The sequence below is a fragment of the Apus apus genome, chromosome 2, assembly GCF_020740795.1.
Source record: "Apus apus isolate bApuApu2 chromosome 2, bApuApu2.pri.cur, whole genome shotgun sequence".
Classification (NCBI taxonomy): domain Eukaryota; kingdom Metazoa; phylum Chordata; class Aves; order Apodiformes; family Apodidae; genus Apus; species Apus apus.
Window position 1 is genome coordinate 116,129,070 of NC_067283.1, and position 16,917 is coordinate 116,145,986.

At 40.4% G+C, this 16,917-nt stretch overlaps 1 protein-coding gene across 2 annotated transcripts in view; it reads right to left on the reverse strand.

The window, feature by feature from the left end:
* The window catches only part of TCEA1 (transcription elongation factor A1), a 28,089-nt gene extending 15,923 nt beyond the window's left edge, over positions 1 to 12,166 (reverse strand). The window contains exons 1-3 of one of the 2 annotated variants that reach the window (XM_051611602.1): positions 11,922 to 12,166; positions 6,116 to 6,178; positions 1,027 to 1,132 (exon numbers count right to left, since the gene is read on the reverse strand). In XM_051611602.1, coding sequence (XP_051467562.1) covers positions 1,027 to 1,132; positions 6,116 to 6,178; positions 11,922 to 11,990 — 238 coding nt within the window. In that variant the 5' untranslated portion in view covers positions 11,991 to 12,166. The remainder of the gene's footprint in view (positions 1 to 1,026; positions 1,133 to 6,115; positions 6,179 to 11,921) is intronic. The other variant, XM_051611601.1, reaches the window with a different exon arrangement.
* Between the last annotated feature and the right edge of the window lie 4,751 nt (positions 12,167 to 16,917).

The following is a 16,917-nucleotide window of genomic DNA, read 5'->3' on the forward strand; positions in this document are numbered from 1 at the left end:
AGAGGATGCTGCTAGAATATGCATTGAAAGCTGTGACAAATAGTCCTTTTCTACATCTGTACACTGTCAGGTGGATAAAAAGTCATTTCTACAGAATTTACAAGTGGGTAACAAAGTATCTGAAAAAATACTTCAGAACTAATGAAAATGAGACTGACTACAAATATCAGGGGACTCTAACACCTCCTGGTATTTAGCATATTTTTCTAGACAGAATAGTAAATATTTAAACCAGTAGAAAATAATATAAACTATTTTTATTTCAAAATTTTAAGACTCCTAACCCTTAGGTTACCTAAAATTAAATACAAAGAAACAAAATAAGAGTATAGCACAGTGTATGAACAAAAAATACCTGGACACAGTTTGAGATTTGAATTTCTTCAGATACATTTAAATTACATACTACAAAACACCCTTAAATAAAGACCCTGCTAACAAAAAGGTTTTGTTCACTGCATTCATTGCATTCAGGGAAATTAACCAAGAAGTATTAACTCATTAATTAGGAAGTTCTTTAAAACTGTGAAGGTTTTATAAAGTGCAGATCTGTTTCTCACTACCTGTAAGTTCTATCAGATTTTTAACATTAAGTCTTTACAGTTTTTTCCTCTTCACAAACCACTTTATAACCAAACTTCCAAGCCTCCGCACTCTCGTATGAGGTTTTGCACAAGTTCTTCAGAGTACTTGTTATATTTGACAGAGGAAGTAGTCAAAAACAGGTTCATTAGGGCTTAGTACTGCAGTACAGTCACTCTAGCTCAAGAGCAGGCAACAAGATTTCAGAAATGAGTCACATCCCAGAAGCTGGCTTCCGACTGCTTGCCAGCCCCAATAAAAAGACATCAAGTTTTTCTCTGAATAAACTTTAAGAGCAACACACTGGTGATAATCAAAGAGCAAAACACAACAACAAGTTTCAATACTTAGACAAATCTGTCTCAAGCAAGGCAGTGTCAAGAGTTTGCAACAAGACTGCATACATTTGAAACATGCAAGGGAAAGAAGTTTGTGTCACCATACCCAACAGTTTCTTCCAAGATTTGATAAGAGATTTTGCTAAAGATGTAACTTCTTCATCTGTGCTTTGCTTGCGTATTGCGTTCACTGACATGCCAATTCTGGTAGACTGCAACAGAAATAAAAAAATATATTATATAAGGTGACATGAAGACACTTTAATGTGTAAACTTATATAAAGTTATACTTTTTTAAAACTATGTCAGAGCCCCTTTTTCCTTTGTTTTTGTGATTTAAAAAAAACCAAACAAACAAACAACAAACTGGATAAAATGCGGCAAACTTTTACAGAACTTATTTTAACAAGACAAACATTTTTAAAATAAATACAACAGTATTACCATTTGTCTCCATCACAGAAGTTTGGGGAGTGGGTGGGTAGGAGGATTAAGGAGAGTCAATCAGATTTTTGCACCCAAATCATCTCAAAAAGCTCTGCAGAACTACTTACCTAAACTAAGTACAACATTCAAACCATCTAACATTGTAAAAATCATATGAACTTAACGTTATAGAAAAATTACAGCAAAGGTTCTGGCCTCAGATCTTATTTTTCTGTGACGCAATGGCTGAATTTCTATTTATATTTTGACTTGCTAACTGCTTCAGTGACTTCACACTCTTAGAATTCCCATTTAATGGCTGAAGAAGAAGCTGTAGTATCAGCTGGGATCAACCACGTTTTAGGTTTCTACTAATTTTGGCAATACTGAGATTCTTTAAAATCCTAAGCACAGAGGGTTCTGCTTTTAGATATAAACAGTAAATCTAGCCTACCTCTCTGAAAAAGCCAAGATAGTGACAGGCTTTAAACCTTTGGCACTACTGCCACCTATAGAGTAAAAGGGAGATTAACTTACAAACCACTCCTAAGACTCAGAAGATGAGGATATAAATTCAGCTCAACAGCAAGAATTTTCATTTTAAAAGACTTCTGACTAACTCTAACAAGTACAGTAACCTTTCCATGCTTTTAGCTGTGTGAGAAAAGAGAAGTGTTTTACAATACAAGTATTTTATTATAATTTCATATTTTGGTGGATAACTTTTTTTTAATTGTTCTTAAGCTGCTCTATTTTATTGCATTTACTATTTACAGGATTCACTAAATATAAATTGTTTTGCTTACTTTTGCACTAGATCATCCTAAATTTCCTTGTCCTTTAAAAAGGAAATTTAAATCTTTGTGGCTTGCTACTAATGGAAATTATTTCTTCCTGTAAGTTACTCCTTACAACCCACCCCACACTTTTTGGGGTACCAAGGGTTTGCTTAATTACTGGAAATTTATTGAAATACTCGGTAACTACAACAGCAAAGGAAACACATTGAATAACCTCAAGTCTGAGCACCAGCTTTAAACACGAAAACAGATGAGTACTCACCTGTAACTAAAGTGTTTCAAGATGGACTCTGCTCCCTCAGGCTAACAGCACTGGCCAAGTCTCTTGACATACTGAACACATACTCTCGACATTACATTCAGACAATAAACAACAACTTGTGCCTGGAACTCCATAAAATACTCACCATACCTGAATGAGAAAAAGATACCTACAAAAATCCCAAACCTCCATTGATAAGGGGCACAACCACAGCCTACTATGATCAGCAAAAAGAAAACAGACCAACTTACAGACGTTAAAACTCAAAATTAATTGGATAAATTAATTTTTTCTTCTGATCGCACAAAAGAAACATTCTGGTAACTGTCTAAACTGCCAGCTTTCTTAAGGCAATACATAAACATAAGTTTATTTGATTGCTTTTGTAGAGCACCTGATCCGGCTGGAAGGGAGGGGAAGCAATGATCTACCAATTCATTTGAAATTTCCTGTCTTCCGGCCTCTCCTCTTGTGAGAGACATTTTAGCAGAAAACTCCAGTATTTTTGCCTAGCCCAGTAAAATCTGTGGAACTGCTTTATCTCTGTGCCAGTTTATAAACATGCAAGAGTATGAAAGCCTTCTTCATCCTGTCAAAAATGTGTATTTTTAATAAATCATCCTTCCTCACTTCAAATTCTAGAGCACTTTTTCAGTTTTTGAGAGTAAAGATGCTCAGAGACAGCATAAGACACCTGTTTTCACCACTTAAGTACTCAAGCTAGAGGCCAAACTGTCTTCAGAGCAACAGTTAATCTAAGTAACCTATGACTGAAACCAAAACAACGCATACAGTTGCAGCTGCTCTTCTCTGAACCAGACCGAATGAGAAAATGTAAGGAATATAGCTGGGGAAGAAAAGTAACCCCTGAAGAAAGCAGAGGTATTACCAACTCTTAAATTGTAAAAGAGTATGAGGACAGAGGACTGGTGAGCACCTGGACTAAAGCAGAGTCAAACCAACTCCTGAAGAATAATCACCTACAGGTTCCCACATCTCCCCAGCTTACAAATGAACTGGCAAGAAGTCTTTAAGGAGTGTACATGGCAGCCTAGTTCTGTTATTACACAGCATACCTGTGTGTAATTTCCAGTAAAACCAGTTTGTTAAAATAAAGACCGTATGTCTCACTCACTGTTTAGCTGCACACTACCCACAATTAGCACCAGGGACACAATGCCTTTAATACTGTGTGGCTGCTAAACAGATTTGCAATTCTGACATTCAGATAAATCACGTGTGAGCAAAGCTACAGGCTCCCTGCCTAGCTAAGCAAGGGTCAGCTTGCTTACATAAAACTCGTTAGATACGACAGTCGTGTTATTGCCTGTAATCACTTCAGCTTTCTGTGACAAAAAGCAGGCAAGAAAGAAACAAGCACCAGTCCTGACTACTGATGTGCATCTCCCAATTCCACATACCTGGAAATTGTTCCGAAGAAATTGCCAGCTCAGACTGAAGCAACAATCATGGCACAGGAAAAACAAGCCGCTTCACTTATCACACTGAAATAACTAAACTATCACACCAGCTAGCAGTGCTTTTCTCAATGTAGCCAGCCCTCAAAACTGCTTAAAAATGGATGCGGAAGTATGCTTTTTACTTGTGTCCTGCATTTCATCAGTTCAAACACATCAAAAGAGAACTCAATCCACACACAGGAAGTTAGTGCTTCTACTTTCTCACGATCATCACCCTTTTTGACACTAGCATGCTAATGATCCATTACCAGAGCCATGAGTAGGATTACTTCCCATTTCAACTCTTGCTCTGAGTCCTCTGTTGTTTTAGAAAATTTTCGAGACTAACACAGAAAATTTATGGCAGACTTGACATATTTATAAAACCCACAACTACAAAAAAAGTAGATTTGTGACTAAACTTGTTTCTAAACACAATCTTACACAGCAGAACTGTTCTGAATACAACAGTGGATAACTCAGAAAAACTTCTTAACTAAGCTACACTCCATCTACTACATAAGAGTACACTAAAATAACTCATCTCTTTAGACATACTCTAAAACAAGGACATCTTCTCATACAGAGCCAGCCCAAATACAGATTAAAAATACTCTTTTACTGCAAATATTATTTCACTCTCAAATCAGGCATCTGTTATATGCAGGGGAATAAATAAGCTTATTTCAAGTAGGATAGAAAACTAGACAGAATATGCAACCCTATATAAATTAAGTCAGTCATACAAGTGCCCTAAAAGACAGATAGTTGAGGTTGTACTTGGCAAGACTGAATCATCCTCTGTTGATAACATTACTCAAGCTTTCATTGCAGGTAAAAAAATAAGTTATCTACTTGTATATGCTTCAGATCCTCAAGGTTCAAGGGTAAAATTATTATGCTGTTCTGTGTAAAGCTTCTCCCTCTAGTCTCATTCTTCACACTAAGCAGAAAAAGTTTGCACAGCAGCACGTACAAAATTTCTGGAGTACTTGCAGGGAGATTTTTCATTCCAAAGGCAAAAAAAGATTATTACACAAACACTTTGTATTAAGATCTGCACAAAGAAATTCCTAAGAATCAGGTTAACAGAGGGTTTTTCTGGGTTTTGTTGTTGCTTTGTGTGGAGCTTGTGTTTTTTTTTTTTCAGTGGGCTTTTGGTTTGGGTTTCTGTTCTTTTAAGGAAGGAGGGTTGAACATAGAGAAGGTTGCGGTGTCGTATCTGCCATGCTCATTCATGCATGAAGGTGACACTTCAAATTCTATATTCTGTCACAAACAGTAATAGCAAAAACGTACTAACTACATACTGCAAATACATCAGATGCGTATGTTAAGAACGACATTTTTACTGACGCTCAAGATTTTTACTTTACAGCTAATTCTTTATCTGTGACCATTAACTGTCTTATTAAAAAGTTACTTTGCAATTTTCTCCAATTTAAGGGGCCACCACAGGAAATCAGTTCTTACATTTACCTCTGCCATTTGAAAATTTTCATAGAGACAGGAAATACCTAGTTACTTTGAAGCTGTTGATTGATGAATTACATTACAAACGCTAACAGGCAAATAAAGTTCACTGAGTTACTTTTTGAAAGAATTTATAAAGAATATATGAAATACTATGTTAGAGATGTAGATATGAGCAAAGTTACTGAGCATGTGTGCAATTATACTATAGCACCACTTCTGCCCAGGGGAGTAAAAAGGAAGGAGGAGGAGTAGTAGGACGATTACCTTAATACACTACTCAGAGTTATACGGGGGCGGGAGAGAAAGGTCAAATACAACTTGCCTGAAGATGTGACCTATAGTCCCCTCATTTAAAACCCAAAACCGGAACCAACTATATAAGAAAAGAAAGTATCAGCTGTAATCAGGTATCAGTTGTAATCGGGTGCCTTCTCCCTTCAGAAGGAAGGAAACGCATCACATTTGCATTAGTAAGACCCCAAGATTACACATAAGGCAAGTTTATAAGTAGATCTTCCCTTTGCCCATGACAAAATTAATTATTTTCAACTTAAACATAAAGATAAGCTTTTAAGAGCTAGCTACTGGAAGACAACACTTAAGAGCCCTAAATCAGGCTGAAGTAAGGCTAGCTACTCTGTAATAATAGAATCTTCCAAGGAGTTTCTACAGAGGAATCTACTTTTAATAGCACAACCTTCTTCCAAATTTGCTGGCTTCACCTTTATCACTACAGAGTTGATATTGGCAACAACAATAAGAAAATCATACCTGTAACAACTCAAGGGTCATGGGAATATTCTTAAGCTCCTTCAATAAATCAAGAGCTCCAGCCTGCAAAAATGAAAGAAAAATAAAAATTAAAAAAAAAGACAATTTAGTAACAATCAGGTACTGAAGTATAATATCAACAATTTACTCTTATCTGCTTTCAAGGTCTCAGATTGGATTCAAACTATCAGTTCCAAAAATATCCACAGAACAACTCTAGGACAAGGAATGCTCTGCTTCACAAACTCTAAGCATTAACAGGCTTTAACTCAGAAATGAAAGTATTCACTCAAAGACTAGAACAGTTTTATCCCATATAATTCAAATGTCAGTTAAAGCATTACTTCTTAACCAACATACATCCTCAAGAAAACAACCTCAAGGCTATTTCACTTAACAGCATCAGAAACAAGCCAAACAACAGCATTTTCAGTTCAGAACAACTTCACCTGCTTTAGGACAGAAACTTGGGAGTTCAGAAGCTCTGCAGAGTCCATTAACAATGCATATGTATATATGCACATATAACTTCTATATGTAAAACATATACAGCCGACATTCTTAGCAGTATTTGCAGTGGTGTGGTAAAGCCAGAAGAGTTTACTGGTTTAAAAACTGTGATGAGATTACAGTTATACTGGGAAGCTACAGGTTCCCCAATATAAAAAGACAACTTTGCAAGTGTGTATATAGTTTTAAACTTAAACATATTAAGTTTAAATACTGATTCAACGAAATACACAGATTAGGCTGCACAGGTCAGTGCAGACAATGCTCTTCAGTCTCTATCAGACTGGCCAAGCATCAATCAACAGGTTCCAAACTAGAAGCCAGAGTCCATGCACATGTGACGTAACATCTGAGCTAAAGCACTTATTACTCAGAAAAGTTTTTGTAAATATGAGCTCCATGATTTACTTTAACCTCCACCTCACTATCTCTGCTTATGTAAAGCTCTGTACCATCCACTTCTTGCTGTGCAGATAAGTTGTCAGACTCCAGCAACCTCTTAAAGGGTGAATGATTTTGCTGTTATTCAAGCACTCGTGGTGCTGAACCTCTGAGCTACATACAGCAAGAAGGCACCACTTTCACATATACAAGGCAACTCTACTTGGGCTAAGCACCTTTCCACCTTTTGTTTTCTTTAATTCATGATGTTTGGAAATAAACCCCACAAAATTTCCATCTTGCAAATATTTTTAATTTGATTCCTCTTTCCTTACCTCTCTCACAGCTCACCCTACATTGCTTATTTTCATAGGCATTTTGCTTGCCTTTATTTTAAAATTCTCCCTCATCAACTTCTAATGACACCTGTTACACAGAAACTCCTGTAGTCTTCTGTGGTATCTGCAGGTCTTACGACTTGACCACTAAAGATAGCCCATAAAATAACTACCAAAAGGCTGAGAATGCTGAAAGTGGAACTTCTGTGTCACATCCAAAAAGGCACAGCTTTGGATGCTTTCAAATGTCTGCTACAACCTCTGTTTTTTAAACACATCTGACAGCACAGAAGCCTCTAAAAACAAACTTTTCACTGTATCCCACCTTACACAAAACCAATTCACTTACAAAACTAAAGTTTCACTAGTTCGCCATCATAGCAGAAAGTCTCATTTAACTTTAATTCATGATATAGAAAAGTTCTCCAGTTTTAAACCATAGAATTTTAGCAGCAGTGATGAAGGCTGGGAAGTGTCATGCTGTTTTCAGGGGCTAAACTGAATTAGCATACTGAACTATTTCTTTCTCTAAATAGCCATAGATGTGGTTTCTTCTGCACAAATGTGAGATCCAAGTAAAGCAAGTTAATTATCTTCACTGCTACAAAACAAAATCAAATTCACATAACTTTTCTTAGCCAAAAGAAAATGAGTGACAAAAAGTCAATGTGACATGTTCAAAAACATTATCCGATTACACTCACTCCCAAAACGATTAAGTTATTAGTAAACTGTACAAATAAAGTGATTCCAAAATAAACAGAGGTTACTGTAGTCTGCAATTTCAGCTTAACAATACTGTAACTCAATGAAGCACTCACCCTAGAAATACAGTCTAGTCAAAATTTATTTCCAATTTTGTGTCAAAACAACATTATTCCTAGTCTAAACCTTTTCCAAAACTAATAACTTGATAAATAGGAGTTGAACAAAGCATGCAAAAAGTAAAAAAAAACAAAACAAAACCAGGTTCTCTCTACACAGATGTTAACTACATTTCATGCTGTTTTCTGTACCAAATTATTACAATTTCTAATGCACTAATGCATTCTAAGTCTTCACTCTTCCCCAATTGATTATATTAAGCATACTGAGGTTTAGCTGCTTAAAACTAAATTTAAATTGAGTTTACAACTACAGAGTTTTTCATAACCGCTTTTCTTAAATTAGTCGTGTCGTCTTTTCCTCCAAGCCAGTGGCAGTTACACAGTAAAACCTGTAATTCTATTTTTCTAATATAAGATTTCTCTGTGTTGTTTTTTTTTTAAAAAAAAAACCCACACAACAAATAACCATTAAAATAACCACTGAAAACATTTAAGGTGTTTCTCTAATTTTATAGAAAATTAAAGACAATGCCCCATTCCACTAGGCTGGTTGGCTTCCAGTTTATCTTGTTACTTAACAGAAGTCAGCTTCATCCAGATTTAGTAGATTACTCCTCTCAGCTTCTCGTATCATAACACTAGAATTATGATCTATATTCATATTTTAAATATGAATAGGCTGAAGGCAATAGAAAATGGTTTCTGAAGACTGCAGAGATATCCAGTTATAATTCTGTTCTACTTAAGGGCGCAAATATTTAATTACATGGACAATTTTTCATTTTCTCTAAACTTACTCAGCTGTCCTTGATTTTTTTAATTAATAGGTATAACCTTATTTTTCATACCCATTCATGACACCAGCTTAATGAAAGACAAGCATACTGACATAAAGCAAAAGCTATAAGGAAGGCACTACATGTGTTTTAATCCAATCACTGTTATTCCAAAGGAGTAATAGGTATTTCAAACATACAACCAGTACTTGAAGTAACAGCAGAAATACGGATCTGACAACATATGAAATGTAACACAGCATTATTATTTTGCCCTTCACAACAAAAGAACTGCCCATATCACTTAACTAAAATAATTAGAAATCCACACAGCTACAATTAAATCCTCAGTCAAGGCAAAACACCAAGAGTCTGACTCAGGAAGGGAGTCTGCTTAGACTGCCCTTACAACTCATCACAAGAAATGCCAAACAGCACTTTGCCACAAGTCACAGAGTCACCTTCTATAGGAGACATGAAGTATTTCTTGTCATCTGATTCTCATAGAAGCTCAGAGTGAAAAGATATCAAAGCTTTGTTGTTTGTTTGTTTTTTCCTTTTATTGATGGGTTTCATCAAATCATTCTCAAAGACATACACCAAATACCTGTTCTTGTTGAGCAGAAATGGGGAAAGGGATACAAGAAGTTGCCAGCAGCATAATTATTCAGAGGGTACTTATGTAAGAATGCAATTCTCAATTCAGCTTCATCTTTGTGAGATGTACCCCTTCATAGAAACAATCTTAATAATTTTCCTAAAGTTTGCATTTTAACTGAAGGGCAGGATTAGGTAAGAAATTAAAGAAGAAATACCTTATAAATTAAAAAGACTAGTAAGAAAACCACAGAGGCATCTCCTGGGTTAAATGCTGATGTACTTACTCTCCTATCATACAACTAAGATTTTTTATCATGGTACATACATGCACTTTGGATAAACTGTCAGATCTCCACCATTCACGACAGGAGCAGCTCAAGCCCTCAGCCTTGGAAGGTTTTTGAGACTGTGTCAAAGTCACAACAGAGCCACTTGTGTGCGGTAACGAGTTGGGAAGAACAAGCTCTGTTCCAACAAAGTACAAAAGCACAACTGCTTCTGGTGTTGCTCCCGCTCCTGGGGCACGGGTGAAGATGAAGACCCAGCTGCTGGCTCCAGCCAGGCACAGACTGACCCAGCTGTACACGCTGTGTTTGGCCACATCAGACCTACGCTTACCCCAGTGAAGACACTGCAGAGATCCCTAGAGCTTCCAAAGTTAATTAGGTTACACACGCCGGAGCGTGAAAACATATTCCCAGTTGCTGCAAGGAATTACATCCAAACTCCTAAGCCTCCCAGATCCCAGAGAAATATATTGTGGTCACCAGCAGTATCTCTGGTATCACTGCAACGCTGCTCCCCTTGCTCCCCAGCGTCAGCGTTGTTCCCATGTTACCTGGGAGTTGCCATTTTCCTTCTACTGTCAGAAATCTTCCAAATAAAATGGAACTGAATGCACTGTATCGTTCTCACTACCACAATATTTAAGCATTTCACAGTCAGTACATTTTCTGCCTTTTGACAAAAAGGGAAAAAAAATATCAAATTAATAGGAGTTGTTTGTAAACAATTCTTTCCAATAGATGAGGCTCCTGTTCCCACAATGTATCATTAGCGGGTTCAACTATACAAAGTTATGGAACACCAGGGACTCTGAAATACAGCGAAGCAGGGCCTGTATGTATTTGCAATGTATTTGTTTCATTCCTGAAGTAACAAAATTTAATTGGCTTAATGCAATCAGCATTTCTATAAATATGCAAATCTTATTTTAAAATATTTCCGTCTAGTTAAACAGGAAAAAAAAGAGTCTTCTATAAACTGTAATTCCACACCACTTAGTTCTAAACTATCACTACTAATATTGAGCATTTAATGAACTATCATAACACAGGAAAAATAACTTTATGTATTAAAATAGTAGCTTGCAGGAAGAGCAGCATTAACACATAAACTACAAGAAAACAGCAATGTGCCCACCTGATAGAGTGAACAGTTTACAATTTATTGTATGCTATTTTATGCGTAGCCATAATCTGGTATTTGGCTGTTGCTGCACTCTTTGGTTTTACTTATTTTCATGTTTTTGTAGGAAAAGCATAAACGTTCTATGTTTATTGTGTAAATTCTTTATCGAGAGCATACATGAGAGTAACACTCGAACTAAATAAACTGACTGAATTCCACCTAACCATATTCTACCTCTGCGACGGCACAAATATTATTCCCAGAATTTATAAAGGCAGCTACAGCTGTAGTCATACATTGCTGCAGTATATAAATACATTTGAAAAGTGGCTCACAGGCCACATGTGCTTCAGAAGTTTGCCCACACAAGCCCGGCCACCCTGCCGATGCGGGATTAGGGTTCTCCGTATTTCAGATCGCACGGCCCCATGAAACTCCAGCCTTCGTGCTCACAAGCGGGAGCAGGCCGCCCAAAGGAGGCCGCCTCTGCAGGCGCTCTCCTCCCGCGGACCGCGCGTCCCACGCCCCTTCACACCCCGCTCTCCTGCAGGGTCGATCCTGTGATTTTCATGAATGGGGAAAGGGAGGGAAACCCCCTCCGCAGCCAGCGTCGGTGCCCGGCCAGCAGACAAGACTCTCCTCGGCCGAAGGCGCGGGCCTCGGCGCGGCGCCGGGGCGGGATGGCGAGGGGGCGCGGCCCCGCGCCCGCCGCTGCGCAGGGAGCCCGGGGAACGGCGAACGGGGCCGGCGGGCAGCGCCAGGCCCCGCGGCGGGCAGGGCCGGGCCCCGCGCTGCAGCTCCGCGGCGGCGGGACGGGCCGGAGGGGGCGGCGGCGGCTGCCGCGGAGGGATGAGGAAAATCCCCGGGCCCACGGAAAGGAAGGAGCGCGGGGCCGCGCCGGGGCCCGCGGAGGCTTCGCGCCGCCGAGCCGCCTCCCGTCCCGTCCCGTCCCGCCCCCGCTCACCGCGTTCTTCTTCTGCACCATCTTGTCCATCTTCTTGGCGATGCGGATGATCTCGTCCTCCGTGGTCATGGCTGCGGCGGCGGCGGCGCGGAGGGGCTGGGGGCGGCAGCGCAGAGCCCGCCCTCACCTCCCCTGGCGGCGCGGGAAGCGGCCGGGGCCGCCGCCGAGCGCTGCGGGCGGGAGCGGGGCCCGGGAGCGGGGCCGGGGAGCGGGGCCGGGGAGCGGGGCCGGGCCGGGGAGCGGGGCCAGGCCGCGGCGCAGCGCCCCGACCCAGCAGCCAGAGCGGCGGCGGCAGCGCCAGGCAGCGCGCATCGAGCGCCGGCCGCAGGAGCCAGGCAGGGCTGCCGATGGCCGAGCCCGGCGGGGGCGGTGGGAGAGGGAGGGCGATGCGCGGGCAGGTCCCGCACTCCACCCCGCACCCCACCCTCCCCACGAGGGTCCCGGGCTTCCCCGGAGGACAGCCGGGGTACAAGGGCGGCATCGAGCCGAGTGGCGCGGCTGAAGGCATCGGGAGCAGCCGTGAGGAGGAGGGCTGAGGGGTGCGGGTGGATGAAGAGCTGGACACGACGCGGCAACGTGCCCTCAGCGCGGAGAGCCAGCCCTGTCCTGGGCTGCGGCTGGAGGAGCGGGGCCAGCAGGCGAAAGGAAGCAGTTCTGCCCCTCCGCTCTCATCAGACGGCACCGGGCGTGCTGTGTGCGGGTCTGTGGTTCCTATCGCAGGACAGGCGTGGAGCTGTCGGAGCGGGACCAAAGGAGGGCTGTAAAAACGCTCGGAGGGCTGGAACACCTCTTCTCTGAGAAAAGGCCGACAGAACGGGGGTTGTGCAGCCTAAGGAAGGGAAGGCTCCAGGGAGACAGTACTTAAACAGGGCTTTTAAGAAAGATGGACAAACTTTTTAGTAGGGTCTGCTGTGACAGGACAAGGTGTCATGTTTTTAAACTAGATGAGGGTAGACTTAGATGAGATTGAAGGAAGAAATTTTTTTCCACCGAGGGGGATGAAACAGTGGAGCAGGTTGCCTAGAGAGGTGGTAGATGCCTCAATCCATGGAAACATTCAAAGCCAGGTTGGACCTCTGAGCAACCTGATCCAGTTAAAGATGTCCCTGCTTACTGCAGGGGGGTTGGACTAGATGACCTTCTAAAGGTCTCTTCCAACACAAACTATTCTATGATCCCAGGATGTATGTTCCAGTGGGACATAGCATGTTTATTGAGGTTGACAATTTTATAGTTTGTGCCAACAATTAAATTCTGTTCGTGAGTTGTTACATGCCTTGTTACTGTGATATGTTGTTGAAAAAAAAAAAAAAGGCATTATTAAAACATTTTTGCTGTAAAATAAAAGAGTTTACTTCAGGAAAACGGTAAGCATAGCGGAAGGTTACAGAAAGATTGTGTGAAGATAATCCCCTACTAGGATGCAGGAAGATGCTTATACATCCTTCTAGAATCTATTAGTAAGAAGTCTAATGCTATGGATTCCCAAGCTGTAAATTGAGGACTGTAAAATACATACATTTTGGAGAAGAGGTGAGATAGGCCTTTTCCTTGAAATGACAGTCCTGGAAGTGACCACAGCAAGACCTGCCAGTTGCGCTTGTGTGTCATGTACTTTGCAGCAAGTCTGTCTTGTGTTTTGAAGCCACAGAGAGACAGGTGGTTTTCCAGCACTTCTGCACAGGGCACACAACTGTCCAGTCGAAAGGCTGGCACACACAGAGATGTATTAGAAGCAATTAAAATTATTTGTGACCTAGATAGGATCTTGTCACAGGTTAGATCTGGGCCATGAACTGGACAAGCATACAGAAACTTTGTCTGCAGCTTTTCTGTTTGTTTTGCCTAAGGGAAAAAAAAACAAACAACCAAACAAATCCTAACAGCAGCAACAACAACAACAACAACAAACCACAAATGGGTGACTCCTTAAGGAAAATAATACCTTTTCTTTCAGGGACAGATTATGGGAAGAAAAAAATAAAATACAAGTGCTTACTGTAACAGTTATGGGATTGTGCCAGTACAGGTTTAAATTACATTTTGTCTAGATGCAGAACCTGTAATAATCAACTCAGGCTAAATAAGATGCTAACCTCAAATGGTATTTGTCGTAACTAGACCAATGTCAAAAAAAGTACATGTGTCTGCTAGCTGCACTATGAGCTATTGCTGCACTATGTGGTAAACAACCTTGGATGTGTTCTGCAGTAAGTGCAAGTTAGATCAGGAATAACACTATCAGAAAACTAGGAATCTCCCATCAGTCAACATGGTTGAAGTTTTGGAATGAAGTCTTGTGGTATTAATGTATTTTAAAAATACAATTCAACACCTTCTTCATTGGAAATGTATGGAAAGCATTTAAAAAAATGCAGATGAAATCTGCATCCAAAATGTAGCAGGTAAGGAAATTGTAATTGTAAATTAAATGCTATATAGCAGTAACAAAAGGCCTGCTGCAAGATTGCTAGGGGAAAGCACATCACACCTGTTTAAACTAATAAAAGTAGCATCAGATAAATATTTCAGTAGGGAAATCAAAGACTAACCAGATCTTTTTTTTTTTTCAAACAGATACATTAAAGGAAAACAAAATACAGCTCACATTATTTGTCCTGTATGCTACAATATCAGAATAATACTCAATTAACTGAATCAGTATTAACCAGGTTCTTTATATTAGCTGTTCTATGATCCTTGGGACAGCAATCCTTTATTGCAAAGAAACACACAGCACTCTCCATGGTCGTTTTCTTTTAGCTGGTTCCTGACCAAGCCGTTTTGTACAGCATCAATCTCTTCTATAACATGCCACTGTAAGTCGAAAGAACAGTAGGAGAGGGAAAAAGAGACCAAACTGAAGTTAAAACTGTCCAACCTTTCTGTTAAGCTTCTCTCCTACATAAACCCATTAGAGAGAAGAAATAACACACAATTTGTTGTGCTGCATTTACCTGTTACAGCATACTATCACAGTTCTTTTCCAACATGTTCTAGCAAGTATTGAACACCTGCTGCAAACAGCATCTAACTGACCAGAGCTTGGCATGTGCTGGACCACAGGGCTTTACATAACATTAAGACTTAGGCTGAGATTAGGTTCCACTCTTAGGTTCCAGTAAGAGTGTGCACATACAAAATGTAGATTCTTACTATCTAGACTCATCTGAGATAGCATATTGAGAAATCTGGAGTGGGGGGTGCCAGTAGGGGGTGCAAACAGTAGCACAACACAAAATTTGTAGTGAATGCCTTCTAAGGCACTTAAATCCTCCATTTTCAGGACTAACATTCTGTATAGAAAGAGCTCCTCTAACCAAGTGTGAAGACAACTATCAAAAATGTAACATTCACAACAATTACAAATTTTTTATGTAACCATGTGTAACACCCATTATGCCTCTCCTTTTCATTTGAGCCCTCAGTGTAAGGATGACTTAGGTCTACCAAAACAGAACTTCAGCTGGTCTGAATCAGCTGACTGAACCCTGACCTTTGCAGGGGAAGAAGAGTTGAGTCCAACCACAGGTATACATGAGGGGAACTGTAGCAAGTGGAAGTTTGCTTGTATTCATAACAAGGGAACATTCAGCCTCCAATTTTTAACTCCCTTACCTCAGACAAGTAGCATTTTAAAAAAAGAACCCTGAACAACCCCTGAGGGAAGTCTGCCTTCTCCACACAGCAAAGCTAAACCTCCCACTTAAATGCCTGAAAAAAGGTTCACTACACCTCAGCAAACCGGCTGGAAGTTTTAGATTTTACAAGTTTTGCAGAGAAAAAGGAGGCAATGTCTTGTTCTTTTCTGGTAACTGGAACTAAGAGAAAACCATTATCTGCTGATTCACTTTGTGGATGTCCATTGAACTATACAAGTACCTTGTTTAAATCACTTTTAATCAGCTACATCAAAGGTACTTGTTTCTCTCAAAGAGAATTAATAAAACCTGTTAATCCAAAGGCAAATGGCAGTAACATGAGTGGCGAGCAATGAAAAGAACAAAAAAGAGGGGGGGGAACTAATCTATTCTACAGCCATCACCCTTCAAAGAATCCCATTTCCAAGTTAATCAACAAACATTCTGAAAACTTCTTGAGAGTGGTTTCGTATTATATTTCATAAAGTCTAATACAAGAGTAGATTGTAATTTTTTTTTACTCTGCTGATTCTAGGCAGTTTCTCCTCACAATTACCTCCTCCAGGATGCCAGAGCTGAAAGTAAATAGAAACTGAACATTACTCAAAAAGTTTTTCATAAAATATAATCTAACAAATTACTCTATAGAGTATTGCTATTCTTATACCCTCAAGTCACCAAATAACAGCTCCATACAGCACTCCATCTACTATGTATTTCCATTTGTTCATGAGCTTCCCAACTATACTCCACAATGACTTTGTGAGACAAGGAGCCTTTTATTGTTTTGCTTGAAGGGGTAAGTCTACCTTTACTGCATGTACACCCCATTCTCTCTCAGCATCTCTGCCCAGATAATCTCAAGTTTTCTCTACAGTGAAGCTCCGGGGAGACCTTATAGCAGCCTTCCAGTACATGAAGAGGCCTACAAGAAAGCTGGGGGGGGGCTTTTCACCAGAGAGGGTAGTGATAGGAGAAGGGGTAATGGCTTGAAAGTGGAAGAGAGGAGATTTAGGTTAGATATCAGGAAGAAATTCTCCACCATGAGGGTAGAAAGGTGCTGGAATAGGTTGCCTAGGGAGGCTGTGGAAGCCCCCTCCCTGGAGGTGTTTAAGGCCAGGCTGGATGAGGCTTGCGCAGCCTGGTCTAGCGTGAGGTGTCCCTGCTCAGAGCAGGGAGGTTGGAACCTGATGATCTTTAAGGTCCCTTCCAACCTTAACCATTCTATGACTCTGTGATTTGCAGGAAGCCTCTAAAGTGCCTGTTTCACAGCATATGAAAGTTTTACTTCTTTCATGTAACTATGGAAAAAGTATTTAGTACTTGCCTAAACACTGACTGGAATTTAAATTTAT